Source organism: Manis javanica, chromosome 16 (assembly GCF_040802235.1).
Source record: "Manis javanica isolate MJ-LG chromosome 16, MJ_LKY, whole genome shotgun sequence".
Taxonomy (NCBI): domain Eukaryota; kingdom Metazoa; phylum Chordata; class Mammalia; order Pholidota; family Manidae; genus Manis; species Manis javanica.
The window spans coordinates 33,242,112-33,266,840 of NC_133171.1; the positions used below are offsets into that span (position 1 = coordinate 33,242,112).

The window sequence follows — 24,729 nt, forward strand, 5'->3', positions numbered from 1 at the left end:
AACTGTTTCTGCCACAATTCCTACAAGTACTCATTCATTCATCTTTTCATTAATGCAGTCCTTCATTGTATTTGAGCCCTAGCAGGCACTGTATTTTTTGTTTTAGTTTGTCTTTTTTTAGGCACTGGAAATTTAGCACTGAACAGTGACACTCCCCATTTGAATCTGAGGCAATAGTCAGGAAATGAAAGGTTTAGCCCATTAAATAACTTCTCTAGAGCTTCAGAAAAGGTCAGGTACAGCCCGGTCAATGAGCTCTTACTAAACAATCATGTGGTCAGTAGCAAGTACCTGGGATTGTGCCAGTTCAAATCTTCTGACAAGTCTGGGGGTAGAAGTGGCAGATTCTGCTGTCACTCTGCTCATGGTTGTTCAACAGTTTTGCAGAATCTACCATTAACAGTCAGCATCTGAGAAAGGATCCGGTACATCCACTCCCTGGGACAACTTGAAACCTATGTTATCTCAGCTTATAAAGCCCAAGAATCAGACTGCAGTCCAGGGGTCTCTAACACTCCAGAACAAATGAAGTAAAATGTGGTACATCCTTCTATTAAAAACAATAATAAAACAGGATGGATTTTCCAGCTGATATGTCCAATACCACCAGCTGTTAAAAGCAACTATCAATGTCAGCATGTCCCTTTCTAGTAATCTCTTTTCCAAGTCTGTGCTTCCTCCCACCACAGCCCCGTGCATGAAATCTGCTCCCTACTGAATTCTGATTGAAGACCCAGAACACTTAGTTTCGGGAGTCACATGAGAAGCCACCATAAACCCATATTAAGACCCTGGCCCTTTGAAGGAGGGCCACATTGCCCTTCTGGATACATAGACTTTACAAAGGCTATTTTCCACAGTATTCAAAGGCTCCATGGCTTGGGTGTTGCTTTTTCGTTAGGTTCCAAAACACTGAGGTTCCTAGAAATCTGATTAATTGGGAAATGAGTTTTCCTAATGTACTAATACCTCTTTACTTTCCAAGTTGTTCATTTGAAAAGACTGATATGAGACTTTTTCTTCATTCATTTTACTGCTTAAATGTACTCCATATCCTGCTTGTATCTCACGAACTTTGTCCAGGACAGTTTAGCACTATGGATCTCAACCCGAAACCATATAAGGAACATCTAGGGAAGCATCGGAAAATACCAAATCCTAGGTCCCACCTGTAGTTTTCTAATCATTTCACTTGGGAGACAGAGAACAGCCAATTTTTGTTTTTGTTTTGTTTTAAGGCTCCCATGTGGTTCTCAAGTCAATCAAGGGCTAAGAACCACTGGTCTCCTATATCCAATTTCTGCCTAAAGGAGTAAATGAGGAGTGGTTTACACTGGTTCTCCTGTTTCTATTTTGTGACACAAAACATTTACAGAAATATGGAGTTAACCCAAGGACTTTGACTTTCTTTTCTTTGAACAATGTCCTCAAAGTTTAATTCCAAGTGGCTGCATTTCAGAATATGTACTTTTTGGAGATGATGTCCCTGTGGTAAAGGTAGTAAGGCTTTTTTAGCCCTCAGTGTTGAGATGTTTTTATTCGATTTATCTCAGTCAACTCTTGCAGCTTAAATGACTGTTTTTGAAAACTGCAAAGCCACGTGCATGTTACCGTCTCTCTCTTGTTCCCAGCACCAGAAGAATGGGTCACGACCCGCTCCAGCCTCAAGGCGCCACCGCCAAGGGCAGCCAGAGGAGCATACAGGGAGCACCCCTATGGTAGATATTGAAGGTCCTCCTCACCCGTGACCTCACCTCAAAGACAGTCGATAGCCAGTGGTCTCCACATAAACAGCAAAAAGACAAGTAATAGTCCTTTTTTTTTTCTATTCTAGGGATAACTGCTCATGATTACTCCAATATATCTCTTGTATTTCCCCCCATACTGTTGGCGTGACCTTGACACTAGTATAATTTTACAACACGGACTAAAAAAGACATTGGCAAGCACTGTCTATAAACCATTCAGTAGGATGATATTCTCTCGGTTGTTTTCATTGTTGTGTGTAATATTTTTTTCTTCTTTCTTTTTTTTCCAAGTAAGAGCATGAATCTGTTAAAAGATTTTGAGTCTCGATCAACTAGCAAAAGCTTTGTTTAGGGTTGATAAAAGACTGTAATATGATTTTTGAACTAGCTGATAATAAAGTTGTAGATAAGATGTTTTAACCTGTCTTTTAATATCTGTTAGTTAGACAAAGATGTTCGATATTAAGTTTGTAAATTTAATTTTAAATGCTGTTTTAATGGAGTTGAAAACAAGCAGCTACTGTATGTATGTAGCTAACTGAATTTGTTCAGTGTTTTAACCTGTATTTGTTAAAAAAGAAAAAAAACACACACATAAAGTTCCATGTGTAAGCTTCTCTAAATAGGAACCACAATTTGTCAAATATGTTTGCCATAATTTGTCAATAAAGCTGAAAACTTTTGTAAAAACTAAATTTGGAATTACTTGTTTTCTAGCTTTAAATGCCTGCTTTATTTCTTCTTCAAGAGATGCCTAAAATGTTTTCTATTTAAAAATTACAAAAATGAACCCAAGCCTGTTTTAAGATATTTGTGTAATACTTAAAAAAGTGTATTAATAACTTATGGTTGTTAAATAATTTAAAAGTTAACAAACTAAACTGTTACATGAATCATGGTTAGTAAACACTAATGTATAACATGTTAATGGAACAAAGTGGATTTAGAATAATAAATGGATTTTAAACTATCCTCTAAGCTTTATCTTGCTAAACACAAATTCTGATTGACTTGTTTGCATAGCATGACTCTCGTGAGAAAGAGTAATGGAGTATAAAGAGGTAAGATTACCACTTACCACTGTCTAAATGCCTAGTTCTTCAACCTTTGAGTTTCCCCGCACATTAAATATCCCATCCAACATGTAAGCATTGCGTAGATTCACTTTATTGTTTTCACTCAAAGGAGTGCGTGGACTTCATTTGCGTAGTTTATAACAATTTGTTTTGACAAACAAATCATCAGTGTCACTGGCCAGTTGTTGCTATTCAACCTCAAAAACTTTATTTGTAATTTTCAGTGCTAAATATCACCGCCCTTGAAGGCAGTTTAGAGGGCTGATATTTCTTTTGAGACTATCAGACTTGATGGCTGATGATTATTAAGGAAATATGTCGCAGGACTCAAAGGATGACTAAACGTTAAACAGGTAACACTAACAGTAACTCTGTAATTTTGCCTATGCAACAGGAATGTTAAATATTCTCAGTTATTAAGTTCCTGATAGTTAAAAAAGTAAACCTACAAAAACATAACAAATAGGTCTATAGGATATTAAAACAACTAATTAACATTAACTAGAGGCACCAAAATTATTTGACAATATATAACCCTCAAGGTAATAAACAGATCTAAAATTAACAATAATAGTAATGCAACTCTTGCTAACATCAAATGTAATCTAAATTTTGGTGGAAAAAGAAAGTGAAAGACTCGATGCTAGGGATGAATCCCAAAACTGTGGATCTTTTAAATACAATTTTTTTGTTTATGGTGGCTTTTTGTCGATGTGATTGGTTTACTTTTTTGCTGCTAACCAGCTTAGGCATATTGCTGTTCAGTTTTTGCAGCTGGAGTTGCATGCTAATAGTTTTATGAAGTGTGTGTCTGTCATCAGTTAAAACTATAAATATTTTGCCTTTTACAAAATGCTGATGAGTTATATTTAATTTTCTTTCTTTGTTATTCTTTCTCACTATTTCAGGTACCCACAAGCAAAGAGCACATAATTGAATAGCAGATGTGATGGGCTAAGGATAGAGAGGTAAGCTTATTTTTTATCTTCCCTGAAATAAATAGATATTTTTTACCAACATGAAGCCATGACAGTGAGCTACAACACCAAATGCCACGTGTTGAAATACTGAAAAGGTTTAGACTGTTGTCAAGAAAGTGAGTTATTCTTATCTTCTTTGAAATAAAGTGATCTAATTTGGTATTTGCCTGGCAAGGGTTTCTGAGCTTATGCAGAAGCTTGTCAAATTAAATGTGAATTAGCAGTTAATTGTCAGCCTTTTTCTTTGCTAGGAACTACTACATATTGCCTCTCCTTAATTGTGCAAAAAGAATATTAACACTTTTACTCTGCATATATAAGAGAGGAAATCATAATTGTTGGCTGAGGAGGAGGGGATGGAGAAGGGAACCTCATACCCAACCCCTCGCCCACTCCCTTTCAATGATATAATGCTTATTAACATTAATGCTTATGTAGTCCAGTAAAATAACTGAGATTACTGTACATCCCCCACCGGATTTATCAATAAACTTCTTGTTTTTCATCTTCCTATTTGATGCAGCAAATATTTACTCAGTACAAAGCACTATTGGAATTTGAAACTTGATATCTGTGCTCAAGGAGTTGAAAACTTTAACCAATAAGTCTCAGGCTGAAATTGAATGCAAAGGCAGTTTTGAGATGCACAGACTGACCTGATGCTCAGAGAAGTGAAACGGCCTTGCCGCAACATCTGAAACAGGGGTAAAACCCAGGTTTTCTTCTTCTGGGTCTGGTCCTTTTTTACTACACATATATCTGTAACACAGGGTAACCTCACACAAGTGCCAGAGTCTGAAGCCTGGAGACAACTGGTGACGGGAGGGAGGGCACAGCCCAGGGGACCCGTGGAGACAGAGAGGTAGGCTGCTCACGAGGAGGGAGGGAGCGCCCTCCCCCACCCACAAAGGGAACAGGCTGGGTCAGTTCGCAGAGTCCAGAAAGTGTTTGAGAGGAAAGCAGCAGGTCAGCAGGTCCTGAGGGCCCGGTTCATGAAGGCGCAGAGCCCAAGCAGCGCCTCGGAATGGGGGGGTGACTCAGGTCACAGTTGTCCCTGAGCGCTACGTTAAATTGTTTGGATGTTATGGGGAAAATAAAAAGAAGACACTGTTGGTTCGAAGTAACAGATCAGAGCTATTATTCTAAAGGAAACTATCCCAAGAAAGCAGGGCAAAACTCACAGTTAGTCAGTTTTATAATTACCAAGGGCCTCTTCATCTGAGGCTTTTCTAAAATTCAAACTGTTAAAATAACTATTTAATACTAAATGTGCTTTGGCTAATCTAGTCCCTTTGTTAAGACGTGAAATAGAATTAAAAGTTACAGAGGATGCAGTTATGAGATTTTACTTATCAGTAGGAGTCTACATCTGATTTGACTCGTAAAAAATATTGTTTTTATAAAACAAGCACAGAAGCAATCTCTAATTCAGCTATTCTGTGTACTGTTCTCCTTGGATCCTTTCCAGACATAGGCTTGGTGTTGTAAAGCGATGAAAGAGGAGCCAGCCACAGTTTATTACTATTTTGATATATTGATCAATATGCTTTTGTGTCCATTGTAATTATTTCATTCTTGCTGTTGTTACTTTATAAACCTGTGGCTTTCTCACTGGTCAGACGGGATCACCGAGTACATTAACTGGAGCAGGGTTGCCACCACAGAAACACCAGGGCTGAACAACAGACCATTCTTGACTGCTAAAATTAAATGTAAGCATTCTTAAAGCCCAAACACACGGATGGGTGAGAAAGGGAATTTTGAGTTTCAAAAACCTGCATTTCGAGTAGGCTTTAAGTGGGACATAAAGTTTATGTGTTAATAGAAGACGTAAAAGACTCCCACCCAAATAAATAAATAAACAAAAGACTCCCATCCACCTGCCTCCATGTGTCTGTGAGATGATAGATCCAGGCTGAGAAGAAAGCGCAAGCAGCAGTAATATCTAAGCTAATATTGTGAGATATTAGCGTGGCCTTGAGAACAGTCCTGTGCACAACATCATTTATCCAGTAAAAGCCTCAACGGGTTGGGAGCACAGAGGGCACCTTTGTCCAAAGTGGAGCCTGGGGAGGCAGCGGGTTCTCCGAGTTCCCCGACACTGGTGTGTTCCAGGTGCCATCCGGCAGGAGAGCGTTCCTACAGAATGATTCTCCAGGTCCGCACGAGGGGAGCCGCTGTGGCAGGGAGAGCCGCACGCACAGCTGCCTGTCCAGGAGGGCAGGGGGTCTGCAGTAGTATGAGCGTGCACCGACACTGACCAGGACGCCATGTGCCAGTGGACACTTATGTGGAAAGGTGAGCCGATCAGCTGCCCCCCGCCCTCAGCACCTCCAGGATGTAAATCTAACCCAGGAAAAAGAGGGAAAAAATAAAGCCCTGAGTTGGCAGAAGAACTCCTGACTAAAGTTAATCTGAACTGGCTGAGATTATTTTTCTCCACTTGGCAGTCTGAGGACTTCAGAGTGAAATCAAGTGGAGGTATAGAAAACTGTAATTATATCTACATTGCAGTCATTTAATGCATGCTTTCCCTGACTCCCAGTAATTAGATGCAAATACAGCAGGTTTCTCTGGCGACAGGGAATGAGAATTTCCTTAAATTAGTGGATAGAATGGGGAATAGAATAGTGGATAGAATTCTGATAGAATGAAAACTGTCCGGAGTGGCCCTGACGAACATCTGCCCGTCGGAAGGTGCCTTCTCCTCATGCCAGGGTCAGACAGCGACACTGGCTCCCACCTCCCTCCCTTCATGACGTCATGTGTTGCTTTCACTAACTGCAAAGTGCTTGTTCCCAAATATGGCAGAAGAGGTACCTTGCCAGTTCCACAGCCACTGTCTGTGCAAACATTCTCATGTCTGACATTCACCTTGTGCAAAGCATAATTTGCATGGCAAATTAAGGTTTTTAAATTACAGTGCATTCCGTCTAAGTGTAGTTTGAAGTTATCCATGTGCATGTTCCATATGTTTGTTCAGATACTGCTGTTAACTCTTGGTATACTGATAGCCTTTTGACAACTGGGAACTCACCAACACACCAAAACTAGTGAGCTTAGGCACTAAAAAAAGTATTTTAAATAGGAATAATAACCTTAATAAGTAAGACAGTCTTTATGCCTGCTAATATTTATACAACAAAAAGTTTTTCAATACTAAGTACGATTAAATCAGAATTAATTTGATGCCATTTTAGAGACCAAATAGTGCTTTTAGGTCTTATTTATAATACTTTCAATATGTTAATGGAACTAAGGCCATTTAGCTTAACAATTAAAGCACTAATAGTTTTAAAATAAATGTGCCACAGAATGACATACTTAAAGTTTCATTAACTCTTTTGAAGCCAATAGTTTTTAAGCTATATTATTAAAATTTTACTGTTATGCCTATAGTTCTTCACTGAAAAATACATAGTCGGGTATTTTGAAAACCTCAAATGCCCCTTAAACATATAACACTTTACATAACATTCTCTTTCATTCTATGTCTATGTTTCTTGATTAATGTAGTAGAGGAGCTTGTAATTTGTTTTTTCTTAGGACATAGAGAACAGGGATCAGGACACGAGTTGGCTGAATATAAAATATCAGTTTCAGTATCAAATGAGTTTCAGTGTTTACTGGAAACTCCATCTGTTTGCCACTCTTAAAATTTCCATGCGCAGTTTTAAATTTTTACTGCAAAACATTATGTAGCTCATGATTGAAAATATCCAATCATATAATAATTTGCAAGCTAAATTGGTTACATGATTTATATTCAGTGTGTGGGTATAGTATTAATAGCAATAATAATAATAATAATGTGTTTTCTGAGCATACCTGCTAGGCAAGGAACTGAACTTTTCACATAAAATCTTACATGAAAGATCTATAATCCTTACAACAAGCTTGGAAAGGATGTACAATTAACCCCATTAGACAGATGAGGAAGTAGACGTCTGGAGGTTTAACTAATGTCACACTGCTAACATACAGCAAAGCTAGTATTTAAAGTTTGATAACCCACACATTTTCCAGAAGGCTATAGTGATTCCCAACTTTGAATGAATTTGATTAAAGGGGAATCTAAAACCTCAAGTAGTTTTAGCATAATTTCTATTCTGTAGCCATATGAGGAATATTGACTTAAAAAAATAAGATATGATACTGTATTTTAAGGTGAAGGGCATCCTTACTTTGAACTTCCTCAAATGTGTTCATTCTTTCAGAAGTTCTGATTCCATAACAGAAAATTGTAGATGAAGGTATCCCACATTTGTTTTAAATCATGACTAGTCCTTTGTAGCTAAAATGAACTCATTTATAATATAAATTATTTTGACCTTAAAAAAACACATGATTAAATAAGCATGAAAGCAATTTCAGGCTTTTATTCTTCAATCTTAGATCAGAACTTTACTTTAAAGTACAAGAGTCAATTTTAAACCAGAAATATCTTTGAATAAGCCATGCAGTCATGTGTTAACACAAAGTGAAGGTACCACTCAATGTCACATATTTTAAAACAAAGCATTTCCAGTTGCCAATATAATGTATAGCGTTTGTCTGGACATTCTAGTTTCCTATTTAAAATACCCAACTTAACAATAAGATATCTGTTCTTTTTGACTGACATGCACCAGTCTTCCATACCCATTTATAGAGATTAATTTCCTAGTCTCATTACACAGCATTTATTAATTGGTACTGCAAAGATTATTTAAGTGGGGGAAAGGTCACTCTATTTGATAGGCTGTTTTATGTCCCAGTCTCTTACACTTTATTGTGAGAGTAGCTGAGGAAACAGGAGAAGAAGTTGTCTGATCCATACACTACGGGATGCCTTAATGACGGCCAGTTTATCTGCCTTTACCAAAAAAATGTACAGAAGGAGCCATCTTAAAAATTGTTAATGAATTACTAAACACTAATTTTGTTCAAGCTTCTATCCCTACCAGGATTCATGCTTCACAGTGGGATACTGTAGATGATCTATTTCCAAGGGAAGCTTGGAGACTCTTAGATCCTCTTCTAGAACCTCTTTGGAAGCAAACGTCACTACTAGACACAGGTTTGCAATCACCTTGATGCCTCCCGAAATGACTTGTATCTGGAGGAAGATGTTTCCTTCCCTCTGTCTCATTTTCTGTCTATCCAGACCCAAGTATATCATATTTCCTATATTCTAACCTCATAGCCTGTCTTTTTATGAGGACATTTCTCAGCTTCTCTGATTCCACCTTGTCCTTCCCTTCCAATGTCTTCTGTCACTTTCCCAACTGCACATGGGACATGAGAAGACAAAAGGAAGGCAACTGATGACCTAGGGGGAGGGGAGTATGTCCAATGTGTTCAACAGAGCCAGTTTTTATTGTCTTTAAACAGGGAAGAGTATTTTACATATTGCATAAAGGTAATCTTTCCAATGGAATTAGTGCTGAATTTTTAAACTGCTTTCCCTTCAATCTTCCTGTTGGAGGTTTAAGAATATAAAATTACTGAGCAGCAGATAATCATTTAGAACTAATATTAGGTATGTTGTATGCTTTCTGTAAGGCAGCAAGTTTTAAAATAAGTAATACCACATTCTATCAGAGAAACTTCTCTGGAATTACTTTATTATTGATAATCTCAAAGTACAGCCTGGTCTAACTTCTCAAAGTTCTTTTATTCATTCCTAGTAAGCAAGTCATTCAGGTATAAATAATGGTTGTCTTAGAATATGGCAGAATTGCCAGTAAATTGGTATTTCTTTCCTGTTTTTTTTTTTTTGGAGGTGTTCCTTTTTTTATTTAATACTCTCTTTTTTTTCAAATAAGTAATCAGTACTCAGGGTTAAAAAATTAGAATGTGTAATGTAAATATGTAATGTAAAAATTGAAAGTCTCTAGTCCTAATCCCGAGAGGCTAGTATGTTTAGTCTGTTAATGGAATTGCTTATATTCGTTCTGATTTTCTTTCTCTTCCTTTCCTTCTTCCTCCATTCCTCAGCTGCTTATTACTTATTTAATCACTTGAAATTGGATTCTGCTGTATACATATATGCAATTTTAATTTTCAGAAGTGAGCTGAATTTTGTGAAAAAGTGAGTTAATACCCATTTCCATAAAGTTGGCTTGTGTGGGGGGGAGAGTATTAAAGTTGTATTAGTACACTATGAAACTTTAATCCACAGACATGCTTTAGAGTATAAGTGAAGTTACTTTAACTTTTCAAGGTTCAGTTTTCTTATAAGTAAAAGGGGATAATACTATAGATATAGCACCTACTCATAGCTTTGTGAGGTACGTAAAGTAAAATCATACAGGTGTGTGTAAATGCTCCCTAAATTTAGTTAATATTCCCCAAAAAATATTTTTCCTTGACTGAAAATTTTACCTTTAAGATATCTTCATGGTGCATATAAAATGTGTAAATGAAAGCTACATTAATCCATACATATATTTATATTATCCAAATCAATTTGCAGCTTAGATATTTAAAACATATTCCTTACTAAAATATTTAGCTAATGTAGGCTCTAGAATACAATTGTAAAAATGTTCATTATATTCATAAGCAAACATATTAGGTATCTTCATAACAAGGATTGTAAGATATCTTTATACATAAGAATCTTATAATAATGTTGCACATATATTGCTCACACTACAGTAAGGTAAAAATGAAAGTGAGACGAGTGATAATTTGGTGCAGTTGTCTCTAATAATAATAATAATGTGAAGAAAAAGGCATTTTCATTGAACGAAATGCATATTACATGTTAAGTGCTGTATTTATTTTTGGAATGACATCATTTTTTTTCAACATTCCTATAAATTCTAGGATGTGTTATTTTCTAAATAAGAAAACTGAGTCTGAGAGAGAAGTCAACACCCATGGTCACACCGCTGGGCAGTGGGGTAGACTCAGAACCCAGGCGTCACAGGCAGAGACTTCACCCCATAACCCCTGCCCCCACTTGCCACCTCTGACTCTGAGGACGTTTTGGAGTAAACTAAATTTGAGAGGAAACCAAGTATGATATTTTCAAGCTAGTAAATTCATTCTTCAAGCTAGTTCAAAGGGAGTTAGAAGAAATTTCTCTTACTATGAGTATGGCCAAGACTAGTATTAACTTTAAAGTCTATGACAAATTTCTGAACACCTCTCTCTGTATACAGGTAGACCAAAATATTTGGAATATCTTCTTTCCCTGGATTATCTAAGTCAGTCTTCCACAATAACCCTCAAGTCTGTATATGTTGTGCCTGACTATATTTATTTGCCCATCTTTCTACTGATTAAGTGGAAGCAAGGTAAATCTGAGTATGGAATTTAGTCTTCACAGAGGTTGAGAGATCCTAAATAACAAAATAACATAAAACTCTAATGAAAATTGAAAATAAACAACTGGAAAAATATATTTCTAGAATAATAGTAATGGTTACTTATTTGTTTCTAATGTCATGCTCTATTGTATTGATTTGTTCTGATGTGTATGATCGCAAAAATGAAATGGAGTTTTCCTTTACTATATCTTATCCTATATAGATGATAAACACCATAATGAAGTTGAACATAAGAATAAGAAAAAACATAGATTTAGAAAAATAAAGGAATGTAGCTGACGGCTGAGAAGGATCCCTTAGAAGTGCTAAGATAAAACAGTTAACAACATGAAAAAGCAGTAAGACCACTCCCCATATCCTTCAAGGAATGCAATGTCTGAGATCCAAAATTTCCCATAAATCACTATCATGTGCAACTTATCACATAAGGCAGTTACTGTAGAAATTAAAAATATGGTTTCCCATTAAATACAGAACGTTCCACCACTGAATATATCTGAAACTTCTGTTACTTCTCTCAGGATAGTTATTCATATGCTTTCCCTCCACCTGAACCAGATTTTTCTTATCATTTCAGAAAATTTCTGTGTCCAAGGTTGAAAAAGGAACAAAAATTTGCACCCATCTCTCATGGTGTATGTTAATTCCAATTTGTGCTTTTAGAAAATTACAAATTACTGCATATCCCAAAGCTTCAGATTGTTTAGATATTAAAAAATAGGAGTACTAAATCTGTGAATTCTGAGGGTGATCCCAAGTAGTATTTATCACACTGCTTTATAATTGTATTGATGTTTGAGAGATGATGTCCTCCAATCATATTTAAGAATCCTGTATTTTGGTATTCTATATACTGTGAGTAAAAAACAGACCCTCTTCGGAGTATTAACTCTGTAAAGGCTCTCAACAAGAATTTATTGTTTATGTGTTGCATTTAGATTATTCAGATGATGTCTAAGATAGAATTACATAAGAGGTAATTATTAATAAGAAAACTGGGTGATGGCTCAGAAGAAGACTGTTAATTCTCTCAGGATTTAAGTCCAAGATGTTTGTTTATATTAAGCAATATACCTAGTTTCCATCACTAATTCTACCAGTTCATTATGTCACTCAAGGAAAGACTTTAACCTGCAAATGAGACTAGAAAAGAAAAGAAAGCCTGTGGCTAAATGAAATAGGTTCAAAGGAATGTGGCCTTATGACAACTTGGAGCTAAAAAAATATTCAGTGGATGCCAAATATTTTGCTGAGCTAAATTCACTGCTAATTGTCACATAAGGAAAATTATCATTAAGCAACACCATGTTGGGAAAGAACAACCAGGCTTTTACCTTTCTGTAACAAGAACTGGAGCCCTCTTGGAAAGGCATAGAGGTTTTTATTTTAACTAGTATTTTGGTCCAGACTGCTGGGAGACATTTATCAAAATAACTTAATGAACAAATATGTCAATTTGCCTCCATCTTTTTCTAATCTTACATTTCTTAGGTATTATTTGTGATTATGTAAATTATATATAAAATGCCAATATTGCATATGAGATTGTATGTTCTCATATATGGATTACCTGTTTATGCCTTGACACTTCAATGAACTTTTACCGTAATACTGTTTTTAATTATCACAACAGGTCCATGAAGAAACCAGGGCAAATTTTCTTAACCTCATTTTAAAGGGTTTAAAAATTTCACAGGGTTAAGAGGTTTGTCCAAAAACCACTTGAATTCTAAATTGTGGGATTTGGGCTGGGCCATTAACCTCTCCAAAACAACTACTCATCTTGTTTTTGTAAGTGGTAGGAAAAATAATCAATGCTGTATAAGAGAGAACCCTGTTTCTCTGCAGCAATTATTAAACATCTCTTAATAAAACACATTCCTACAGTATGGAACATATAAACCTATAAACATTTTACCTCTCTCAATTTATTCATAACCTTAATAATTTAGAGGCCCCCTATATTTAATACTCTTTAAAAAAACCATATTGGTGTTAGATGCAGAAAAAATTACTCAAAATTGAGAGCCTAATGCTTACAAAAGTATACACTGAATTTTTAATATCTCAAGTAATAATTATTCTGATTTTAGCTGGAAGAGAATGGAATTGAAATTAATTTCAAGTGTAAAACACTAAGAAATGAATGAAAGCACTCTAATTTGATTTATGTCTATTGCAATCTATTTTTTCAGTATCTATGATTGTAAGAACATCAGAAGAAAAAACTGAGTGATCATCTGACTACTATGAAAAAAATAGCATAACTTTGGCCATCATTTGTCTATACTTACACTAGTCCATCTTTTAAAAAAAGAAGTACTTTCTAACTATTGGATAATTAGGAGTTTTAGATGTCTGTGAATTTCAAAATGTAATTTTGGCACAGTTTGCAAAAGTCAAGAAAAGTGACTGCAATACCCAAATTTTAAATCAAGCACCCTGTTTTAAAAGAAAAGGTCCTGGAAGATTTAAGTCTAAATTAAACAGATCAGCAGTTGATCCTGATTTAATTTACTAATCAATTTCATTTAGCCATGGAGAGATTTAGGCTTCCTCCTTAAGAGTGTTACCTGGAAGGATTCTGCTATTTGATCCTATTTATCTTTGTTTACCTTTATTGTTAAAGTACATTGTAAGGACCTAGAAAAGCCTATTTGTCACAAACCCACTGTTAAAGAAATGCATGGCTAATCAATGCAGATTTCACTGTTTTACAATTAATATGCTGTATTACACTGTAGCTCCTTTCCCACTATAAAAACAGCATACTTGAGAGAGTATTAGGCTACTGTTTTCAGGTCAAACCTCATTCCTGAATCTGACACCAGTGCCTGCATTTTGGCTCCTGTGATCAGATAAGCTGAAGTGTGCTCTCCATGTCAGGGTGACTGCTGAGATCAGAGAATGCACTTTTTTATTAAGCTTATGTGACTACTTAAAATATTAGGGCTCACTAAATAAATAAGATACAGCACCTTAAATTGCGAATAGTAAAACAAATACCTATATTTGGTGATGAGATGATCCTGGCTGCCTCCCCCACCCCCACCCCCAATGTAGGGGAAGGAAGGGTCTAGAAATGCAGTATAAATAAGAGATGAGTTTAATGATGTCTATGATATCCAGAAAAAAATGCAGTACGATTTCAACATGCTACAGAATGTTTCTAGAGCATGTATTTACATATTAAAGTAAATGATTTGGTAACAATATTTGGTAAACATCAAATTGGGCATTATTCCTCCTCTTCTGAGGTTGGATTTGTTTTTAGCAACATTAAAATATATTATAAATACTTATTTCATTTGTTTTCTAATTAGACTTCATTATTACTGCAGAAATGCATCTTATTAACATTAAATGATTGTAAGTACACTCATCAATTTTATAGACATTAAATCTATATGTAGGAGTCTTACATACAAATGACACATACCCCAGTTCTCAAATAATTTCTATGTATAATATTTATATTCTCAATAGGACTATAGACATCAAAATATAATAATTAACTTATCTGATTATTAGTTCCTAAATAGAGCAGTTGTTCCACTTATCTTTAATTGCCTTCAATGTACAAATAGACGGGAAAACAGAATTTGAGAACAAAAATTTCAGAACAAGGGACAGTCTATTAATTTGTCAATGACTACGTATTATGATGGAATTAAATTTCAAACTCAAATTATTGGTGTACAAAATAAACTGAATGATCTTTATAAATTAAAAAAATAAAACAAAAAAGGTTTTGCTTATATTGTATAGAATATCGATTTCACAATATCTTTAATGCTGAGTGTACTTATTCCTTCCAAAGATATTCACATCTTACCAGAACTTAAATGATTGAATAAAATTCTTATTTCAGACTTCAATGGAATTTCTGTAAATTTCCTGTTTTTCATATTGTATGGTCTTCCCAGACCTCCAATTTTATTGATTTCGACAGTTTTGAAAGTGTATTTTTCCCATTTTAAATCAGTGAAGTTTAGAAATAAATATTATCTATCAAACTGAAAGTCAGTCCAAAATTAGCCAACAGTCTGTCAACTCTTGCTTGTATCTGTGTATGTGGAGCATGTAAGCATTACTTCTAAGTGATGTCATTCCTCTCACATTTCCAATACACCCTTATAATGGAGTTAGAAAAATGTATGCCACACAAAACACGTCATCCAATAGTTCTGACTGCACTTAACACCAATGATTTATGTCTTATATACCATAATAACACCCTAAGCTTATTCCCAATATTCTATTTCCTATTTTCCTCTAATATTTGACATATGAAAATCAGCTATAAAATAACTGGGGAAACATACTATATGCGTTTTTAATTAGAAGCAGAATTGAGGATTTGTTACTTCAGTCCTAATCAATTAGTCTACCAAATACCCCCGAACGCCTTCAAATTTTTATGTTGTATGTTACTTGCTTAATAGCTTCAAAAATAAACTGGACATGAATTAGAAAATCAATTAGCACCATGATATGCAGGATTAGAAAAAGTATATCCAGTTAAGTTGCAGTGAATTTGGTTTTAATATGAAGGAATGATACATTCAAAAATTATAATAAAAGGAAGTCAATTTCTTTGCAAAAATGTTTCTGAATGTGTTGTAACACTCTGCAGCCACTTTTATTTATTACAAGTGACAAAACTGTGAGGCTAAACTAATCAAATTCAAATCAATTCAACTACATACCTTTCGGTGAAACAGCGTTTAAGAAACACAAAATGAACTTAAAAATGAAAGGCTGCATTGCCTTTAAATTAAAAGCAGGGAATCTTTAAACTTTAACCAAGCAGGTGGTAAGTTTGTCCTTTCTCAGTTGTGAACTTAGTGGGAAATTATCAAGGACATTTGATGTCTCTTAAGCTTTTTATCTCATTTGTCCCTGTTTGTAAACTTCACGTTGATATGATAAACCTCTGGACAGAAAGAAAAGAAGAGGACAGCAACAATTCTACTGAAATACATACATCAGTATTTGCAAATACCAGGTATGGTGTTAAAAGCTACTTAATTTCCAAAAGGAAATGTCCAATATCTCCCATTTCATCAGTTCTTATTATTTTTTCTTTCTTTCTTTTTCCTGAGACTAATAGTGCTCAACTAATCTGGGACAATAAAGAAACCAATAATTAATTATCCTAGTGTTGGAGACATCAGGGCTTTTACATTAGAATTAAAATTTGTGAGTGAATATAACCCTGCCATATCCAAATAACTACAAAAGTCAGAAAAGATTTTTTTCTCATAAATTCAAAATGGCAGAAATTCAGTGAAAATATATTTTCAGTAATTTTACAGAACTTCTACCAAAGCAATAGTGTTGAATGAATACACCCAGTCAACTGGTGCTTTCTGCTAGGTCTTACATAAGGGAAGTAGAAACATCAGATATGTAGTTAATGAGTTAAGAAAACAATTGAAATACAAAACTGAGCCTTTCTAGTACAATAAACCAAGTCTCACCTTTTGACTTGGTCTGACCTGGGCGTTTCTATTCTAATCCTATGTTGATCTTCAGATTGAAGGCAGTAAATTCAAGGTACCTAGATCACTTCCTTCCAAACTTTGATTTTTCTGTCAGTCTTAACAGGAGAGTAGATTTAGAATATCCCCTATCCCTATGCATCCCCTATACCTGATAGTTTGAGCTACAAAAAGAACCCTGATAATTTTTTATAATAGTTGAGATTCCATTAAACTTAGTTCTCAAATAGCTTCTTAGAGTTTATTCATCAAATAATTCAGGGTGTAAAAGTAGCCCACAAACATTAATTGAACAGCCATTAAGCAGTATGACTGTTTGTTTTTGGTTGATAGAGGACATAAAGCTTCATACCCTGTGGTGGAAAACAATTAGGTCTTATGATGAACATGCCATTAAATATACTACTACCAGACTTAGACCAGTTTCCGTTTACCAAATAGCAGTCAGCTGTAGTCACACTACAGCTCAAGTTATACTACTGCTCGAGTTATACTGCTGCTCGAGTTATAGCAAGTCATATTTTTACTGCCGTGGCTTAGCTGCTTATAAATATTGTAGAGTGTCTCATGCCTTATGCTAATGGCAATGACTAATGGTTGTCATTATCTTCATTCAATCTCATAAAAAACTTCCTCAGGAGAGACTGTTCATAGCTAGAACGCTGCTTAAAGTTAAACTGTTTTCCTGAAACACAGAATGTAAAAGGCACTTAAGTACAAGGTTGGATGGATAATTTATTTTGTTTTGAGTGTATTTGACAACTGCTATTGTTAAATTTGTCATGAACTGAATTGATATCCTATATGGGAATGCCTTATAGATGCCTATATAGGTGGTTGCATAATGCTTTAAATTTGTTCTGCTCATCTGGGACTATAGGTGAAGACGTATGATAGAAAAACCAAAAGCTGGAATAAATCTGACACTGACTGTTTGGAGGTTCAATGTTTTTAACAATGGAGGTGAGTCCCTCATCTATTTGTGACTTTTTTTATGCACTCAGCTTACAAGACAGGTCCAGAACATTTCCTTATGGGCCCAAAAAGGATGCCTGCCCGGATGCAGCAGCTCTTTGTATCTGATAGAACCTAGCTGGGATGTCAAACTAATGTCAAGTGAGAAACTTTTTTTTTACCTTTTTCCAAGTTGTCTACAAATTATTTATTTACTTTCTACTTTATTCATTAGACCTTGATCAAAAACTTGTTCTTTCCCTAATAAAACTAGAGTATTTTTATTTTATTTTATATATTTATTTTTTTATGTGAATTCTTCTTTTTTCTTTTTTCTCTTTTGGTATAATTAATATACAATTAAATGAGCAACATTACAGTTACCAGATTACCCCCTTATCAAGTCCTCCCCATATACCCCATTACAGTCACTGTCCATCAGCGTAGTAAGATGCTATAGAGTCACTACTTGTATTCTCTGTCCTATACTGCCTTCCCTGTGCCCCCACCCCCATGTTATGTGTGCTAATCGTAATGCCCCTTATTCACCTTATCCCTCCCTTCCCACCCATTCTCCCCTGTCCCTTTCCCTTTGGTAACAAGTGAGAAAGTTTTTAAGGTTTATTCTCCATGGCACCAGCACTGCGGTGAGGTGTTGAATCTCATGTGCACATGATGTTCTTCTGCCTTATATCATCAGAACTTGAGGTTATGGATTTCTGTATTACAAAGTAAACAAGAAAACATCAATTAATAAGGAACTATATTTTATTGAGAGAATGTGATAAACACACTATTTCTGATAGCGAGGGGACATACAGGCCATGTTCCTGAGGAGAGGAAATGTCACCCAGCACACATGGTAGGTCCTTGCGAGCCTTTATCTAAGGAGCCATTGTAGCCGTCTTTCTCAATATCACTTTTTTGTACTACAGGGAAAGTTCAGTTTTACCAATGAGGGGGCTGTTATGTAGTGTGCTTCCAGGAGATGTTTGTAGGATGAAGTGGGGCGGAATGGAGCAGAGTGGAACAGAATAATTACTGGTTCCCTCCTAAAATTCTGATTCATTCTAAAACAAAAGCAGAAATAAATGTATGACTGGGTAAGTGGTCAGTGACATGCATGATTCAAAAGAGAGGTTTCAGTTTGTGTCTTTATACACACATATGAAAAATTAATTTATTTAGAGATTGCATATTACAGTGTACATGTCTATTTAATGAGACAGGAATTTATATTAGAGATTTCAGAAAGTTTCTCTTGAAAGTACTTTGAATAAAAATTTTTTAGAAATAAAAGTGCATTTCCCAGGACCTGGTCAGAGAGATTTGGGCGAAGACTTTGGCTAAGCTATAAGTACTATAGAAACATCATGCCTCAGAGGAGTTTGGAAGAAGGCAACCCCATTCTTTGTGGCCCATCTTGAATCAGACCCATTCATAGAATCTTTCCAAAGAGCTCCATGTAAATTCCCTTGTACAGTGTAACACTCCCTTGATAATTTGCTTTCAGTTAGAAACTATATTATAGATACGATGACCATGCACCCTGGTCATATTTATTAATTAATAGCACCACCTTTCACTCTCAGACCTGCCCCAGTAGGGATGACAAATTATGGCAACTTAACCTATAAATAATAATGAAATTTTAATAATAGTAAAATAACCTTTATGGGAAGGTTGCTATTTGCCAGAGGCTTTGAAATGGTTTCCTGTATAATGAATTCTTCACAATAACCCAATGAGGGAGATATTTCATTGCCCCAACATCACAGTTGAGGAAACAAATTAAATAGTATGGCCTCTTCTCATAGTGGGCAGGCCTGAAACCAGGCAAGGGTCTGACCCCAAATTCTTGGGAGCACAGGGCCTTCCCTAACCACTCCTGCTTATGTAACTGTCACACATTAAGCACTTATTAAAGGCATGCACTTTACAACACATTCCAGAGGATAACAAACTATCTTCTTATTAGCAAATAAGACCAGCAGGTCAATATGATTAACTGCATTTAACTTAATACATTCAAAGATTATCAATAGTTCTAATTTGTTATTCTTCCTTGCTGTTAAGACTTCATAAGGGCGGTGCATTTTAAGAGGCAGAAAAAGAGCAGTGAATTGAAGTTAAAGTCAGCTGGGTTGTGGTTCTGGATATTGCTTTTACTGTATTAGTGATAATAACAATGATTTGGTAAGTGACTAGTTTTTGCCAGAAGTTTTCCCTGTGTTCTCTCGCTGACCCTTAAAACAGTTCTGTGCGGCAGAACCTTTGACCCATTACGTGTGTATGAATTGAATTAGCTATTAGCCTTTTATTGGTTCAGAGGTTAAAATGAAGATTGGGGGATTAAATTATTGCAGCAGACCTCCCCAACTCTGATATCCTATGACTAAATTAGAAGTCCCTCCAAATAACTGATTATTAGGATGTAACCGGTGAAATCTGGATGCTAAGGACAATTCTTAGGGGGCACAGAGCCTTCCCTAATCACTCCTATTTAGGTTAATTATCATACATTGAGTGCTTATTAAGGGCATGTGCTTTACAGACTTTTATCTTTTCTTTTGTTTTTCTCCTCACCAAAGGCCAAACAGAGAAAACAATTTGGATTTGATCAATGTAAGTTTAACTCCACTCTGCTAGAATTTGCATCCCTCTCTGAAGCTCTTTAGGAATTGCCTTATTTAGGAACCTTTCTGAAAAGCAGTATTAAGTAAAGAATCAATAATATTTGTTCATAATCAGATTTTTTCCACCATTTAAAGCATAAGAGTAGAAAAACAGATTTGACAGTATTATATAGAGGTTGCTGAAAGGAAATTGCTTTGTCATTTTTTTCAAACAAGAAGTGTAGAAATTCCAGTCCTGAGTTAAGTTCTATGTGCTGAGGAGAGCAAAGTAAATATAAGTCTGTGGCTATACAGTTCACTCAGGAATATAAGAAAATATATGCACAAGTACAGGTTATGTGCTGTTAAGATGCCAAATCGTATAGTATAACTTGACCAGTGGTTCTTCACTAGGAGTGTGTTACATGTGCTGTGGTTTAAAAATGCAGATGCCAGTACCATACTTGCATTGACCAAATAAATTTCTGAGGTTGAGCCTGGAAATGTGTATTTTTTAAACTCCACAGGTGATTCAGAAGTACACCATGAATAACAACCACTGGATTAAAATATATGTGGAACATAATGATATGTTAATTATGCAGAGTAAAAAAGAATTGGTTGATTTGGGCTGGAATTTTTAAAGATGACTTCATAGAAGAGATGTGATTTGAATGAAGGTCAGATACGGACAGAAGGTAGGTGAAACAGAACTTTTTTGCTTTTTAGCTCAAAATAAAATTTTGCCTTTAAAGTTTTTTTCCTGCATTCCAGATTCCTGTTGGATTGATCTGCAATTAATAATAAAACTGCTGACAATAAATACCTGGAAATGTTCAGATACCTTCTGCTATATCTATGGTATGTCTCCATGAAACTCAAGTCTTATTTGAAAGCTTGTGTATTATGATAGATTAACATTAGTTACCTGCAACAAAGAATTTTGATGACAATTAGTAAATGCAATTTAGACTGTAAACTGCCAAGGATAGGATCTGTATTTTATTAAAATTTGGATTCTTAGATCTTTAGCATAGGAATTGGCATCTAGAATATGCATAACACATACTTGTTTGTTGAATGAATGAGACATTTGGACTTACTTGGTTTATTTATTGTGGGGCAGATTTCAGTGGTCTCCCTTTGAAGGGTCAAGTATTTTATCTATGATGGTTTGGGTTTATTTGTTTCTTGGTCCAGAAGCAATGAGTTGGCAAAGACTTTCAAGAGTTGGTAGCTTATAAGAGCACACTTTTAGGGTTTTTTTTTCTTTCCCAACAAATAAAACTGAAGGGAAAGAAAAAACGTGGAAAAGGCAAAGGAGTCACAAACCTTGTAATGGGTGGGAGGTTCTCCCTTCAGGGGTACCCGAGTGGGAGGTTCTCCCTCCAGGGGTGTGCCCAGAGCAGCGGGCTCAACCCCTCTTCTCAGACCAGCCTCCCCACAGGGAGGAAAACAAAGTCTTCAAAGCTGGAGGTGGGAAGGAGCAGGCCTCCCCAAGCTTCCCCAAGCTCCTTCCACTGACAGGGTTTTTTTACAGAACAGGGCTGTTTGGCCCGTGTTTCGGTTTGGATGGTTAACAGAGTTTTAAAAGACATGACTGCCAAGAAGTCTTACTACATCTCCCCAGTACCAATCAAGGGAAGCTTCCTCAGCATTTTGTTGTAGTGGAAAAAAATGTCAGCAGATAGATTCCTCTAGTGGAATTTTATAGTGCTGTGTAAACAGTTTCATAAGGGGAAATAATCAGAAGAAAAAAGAATACAGAGAATACACAGAAAACAAAACATAGGTGTGCAAAGTGTATGGGGGGCTGACCACAGAAATCTTCAAATGTATTATTCTGTGTTTGGGAGAATAAAAGAGGAAGTGGAAGGCACCGTATAGTGTTTGTGGACATTATTTATAAACCAGTTTTAGTGTGAGACAGCTGTGATAACAAAGACAGACATTTATTTTGGCAGTAGAGAAGGGGAAGGTGGGACCCAGAAGAGGTTGCTGGGCAGAAGTAACAGTTAGAGTAATGGAAGCCTGTGAGCTCAGCCTTGGGGCCGCTCTAGGGAAGGCCCAGTGGTCTGTCCCCACTGTTTCCGGATCAGTTAACATGGCTCTCGGAGAGAGGGACTACACAATGACTGCTTAGAAGACTACTGAATGAACTCTTGAGGTGACTACATTCTTTAACAGACACATGGAATTCCTACTTGGACCCAAACCCAAGACCTCCAAATTGCTAACTGGAATCTTAGTATTGGCTGGGAAATAACCTAAGTGACTCTGGTTGGGAAGTTTCTGGTACCTGGCTCAAGGCACATCTACTGGCCATCGTATGAGCTGCTGCCCTTCGGTGACCTCCCCTCTCTTTCCCCTGTTGCGTGACCACCTCAGCCGGGAGAGCCTGGCTACCATCAGCAAAAAACACACCAAAATGAACAGGGTTACTTTATTCTTCATAAACAGTGATTGAGCATGAACATATCTAAGACAATTTAATTCACACTGAGTTTCATATGCAGCTGAAAACAAAACGAATTTGGGTTTTTGGAATATTTCAAGAGTGGGTCATTGCATCCATGGCATACGTGTCATCTTGAATGCAAGAGTGATGTGCTGGCCCCACAGGCTCACAAGATCCATATGCATGCATCTCTTCTCAACGAAGCATTCATGGCTTTCATTTTGTGGCTTGAAGTGGACTCCAGTGGGGACTATTTATACCATGGAAATTGTCAGATGCTACATTTTAGTCCAGTCCCTTCCGGTTGCTATATTAAAAAGAAAAAAAAATACAGACTGGGTGGCTTGTTAACAAAAGAAATGTATGTCAGGCTGCAAGTCTGAGATAAGGGGCCAGAATGGTTGGGGAGGGCCCTCTCCCGGGCCACAGACCTCCCCGTGTCCTCACATGGTGGAAGGGTGAGGGAGCTCTGTGGAATCTATTGTAAGGACAGTGATCCCATTCATGAGGTCTCCACCTTCGGGACCCGGTCACCTCCCAAAGTCCCCACCTACTAACACCATCACCTGGGCCCAGGGCTTCCAGTGTGTGAATTTAGGGGGAACACACACACATTCAGACCAGAGCGTGGTACAAACAAGGGCTTCTTTTGTTCTTTTGCAGAGAGCTGGTGAGCCAGTTTACCAGCGCACCAAGTTACATGCACCTTAGAAGAGACCCAATGAAAATGTAAGTCTCTCCAATTAAGACCATTGCTTCCTGGGTAAATATTTAAAGAAGACACTGCTTAAGAGAGGTGATATTTTATTAGACTGATTAGGCTCAAATCTCTTAGTGGCTGTCAGTTAACCTTCCTCTCTCCCTTAGTCTCCCTGTCCTTAAAATAGAGTATAATAATACTTACTTCACTATATTATTCTGATGATTAACTGAGTTCCTTCAAGTGATACGCTTGAAAAACCTGGCAAAGGGAAAGTGCTCAATTAAGTATTTTCTATTACTAGCAACAGATGAGACTATATGGGTTTTTTCTTTTTTTTTTTACAGTCTTCTCCTAAAAGACTGCCTGATTTCAGTGTTATTTTACTTGTTGAGCTTTTACATCTTCTAGAAGCCCATACTCAACTTCCACAAGTTCTGTGAAGATCCATTAAATGAAAGCACATCAAATCACTTTTTGAAATGCATAACGCACTATGTAAATGAAAGGTGGAATAATTATATTCAAGGCATCATCTTGAATTTTGTTTATACTGCATCTTTGAAATGAGCATCAGATTTTTCTCTAGGCAGTTACTGCTCCTACAGAAACAAACACAGATGGTGCCCAAACCTCCTACTGAATAGTTTTAGGCAATGGCATTTATCAAAATACTGCAGGTCACTAAATGTACAAAGACTCAAAACACACCCCACATCTCAGGGTCAGGCCAGCATAGAAATTTAGGCAAATAAGCCTTTGTTTGATAATGCAAGGATTTCCTGATTCATAGAATGCACAGGCACAACAAACAGAAAATCGGACGTGTAGGCTAAATTTTACAAAATAGGATATTTAAATGTATTTTCTTTTAGAAAAAAACAATAGGTTTGTCCATTCTGATGAGCGTTTCCAGCCAAATTAAAACTAATTCTGGGGGTGTGCATGCAGATGTTCCCGTTTTACGCTGACCTGGCCACACAAAGCAGAGAAAGAGGGAAAACATTTAAAGTGAATTTTCTTACACTCAAACCTTGTAAGAATCCTGTCTTCGGAATGCAGGCCTCCGTTTTCAGCAAGATATCCTGTGACTGTAACCTGTGCCGGTTCTGTAACTTAACTCTCTGAAGCTGGGCTTTGCCCTTGCGTCCATTCGTTGCCCTACCCTGGCTCCATCGGGAGAGGAAATCCTGACCCCTGAGCCTTCCCTTCCCCGAAGCTGCGTCAGTTGCCTTACAGCTGGCTTCCCACCGTGGCGGTTTGGGAGGGGCACTGGCAGAAGACGTGAGATGAGGTCAAGGAAGGAGCCGGGCATGCATTTCTCCCAACTTGCAGTTTGTCTCCTGCGCGGTGCCAGGCAGCAGCTCCGCCTCTT

At 36.6% G+C, this 24,729-nt stretch overlaps 1 protein-coding gene and 2 long non-coding RNA genes across 4 annotated transcripts in view; 2 read left to right on the top strand and 1 right to left on the bottom strand.

Annotated features, from left to right (window-relative positions):
* KHDRBS2 (KH RNA binding domain containing, signal transduction associated 2) overlaps positions 1-5,372 on the top strand; it is a 536,095-nt gene extending 530,723 nt beyond the window's left edge. Inside the window, exons 9-11 of one of the 2 annotated variants that reach the window (XR_005056018.2) lie at positions 1,632-1,805; positions 3,733-3,792; positions 4,328-5,372. Coding sequence is in view for 1 of the 2 variants with exons in the window: in XM_036998403.2 (XP_036854298.2) it covers positions 1,632-1,729 (98 nt within the window). In the remaining variant the exon portion in view is untranslated. Of the gene's footprint in view, positions 1-1,631; positions 2,824-3,732; positions 3,793-4,327 lie in introns of those variants that run through there. The other variant, XM_036998403.2, reaches the window with a different exon arrangement.
* A 9,648-nt stretch (positions 5,373-15,020) lies between these two features.
* On the top strand, positions 15,021-23,614 carry LOC108401666 (uncharacterized). The gene is made up of 6 exons (XR_012126247.1): positions 15,021-16,131; positions 17,508-17,590; positions 20,173-20,206; positions 20,724-20,894; positions 20,971-21,057; positions 23,318-23,614. It is a non-coding gene; the product is annotated as an uncharacterized lncRNA (long non-coding RNA).
* On the bottom strand, positions 22,642-24,462 carry LOC140846811 (uncharacterized). Its single transcript, XR_012126248.1, has 3 exons — positions 24,380-24,462; positions 23,559-23,615; positions 22,642-22,961 (listed from the first exon to the last, which is right to left on the bottom strand). It is a non-coding gene; the product is annotated as an uncharacterized lncRNA (long non-coding RNA).
* Positions 24,463-24,729: the final 267 nt, after the last annotated feature.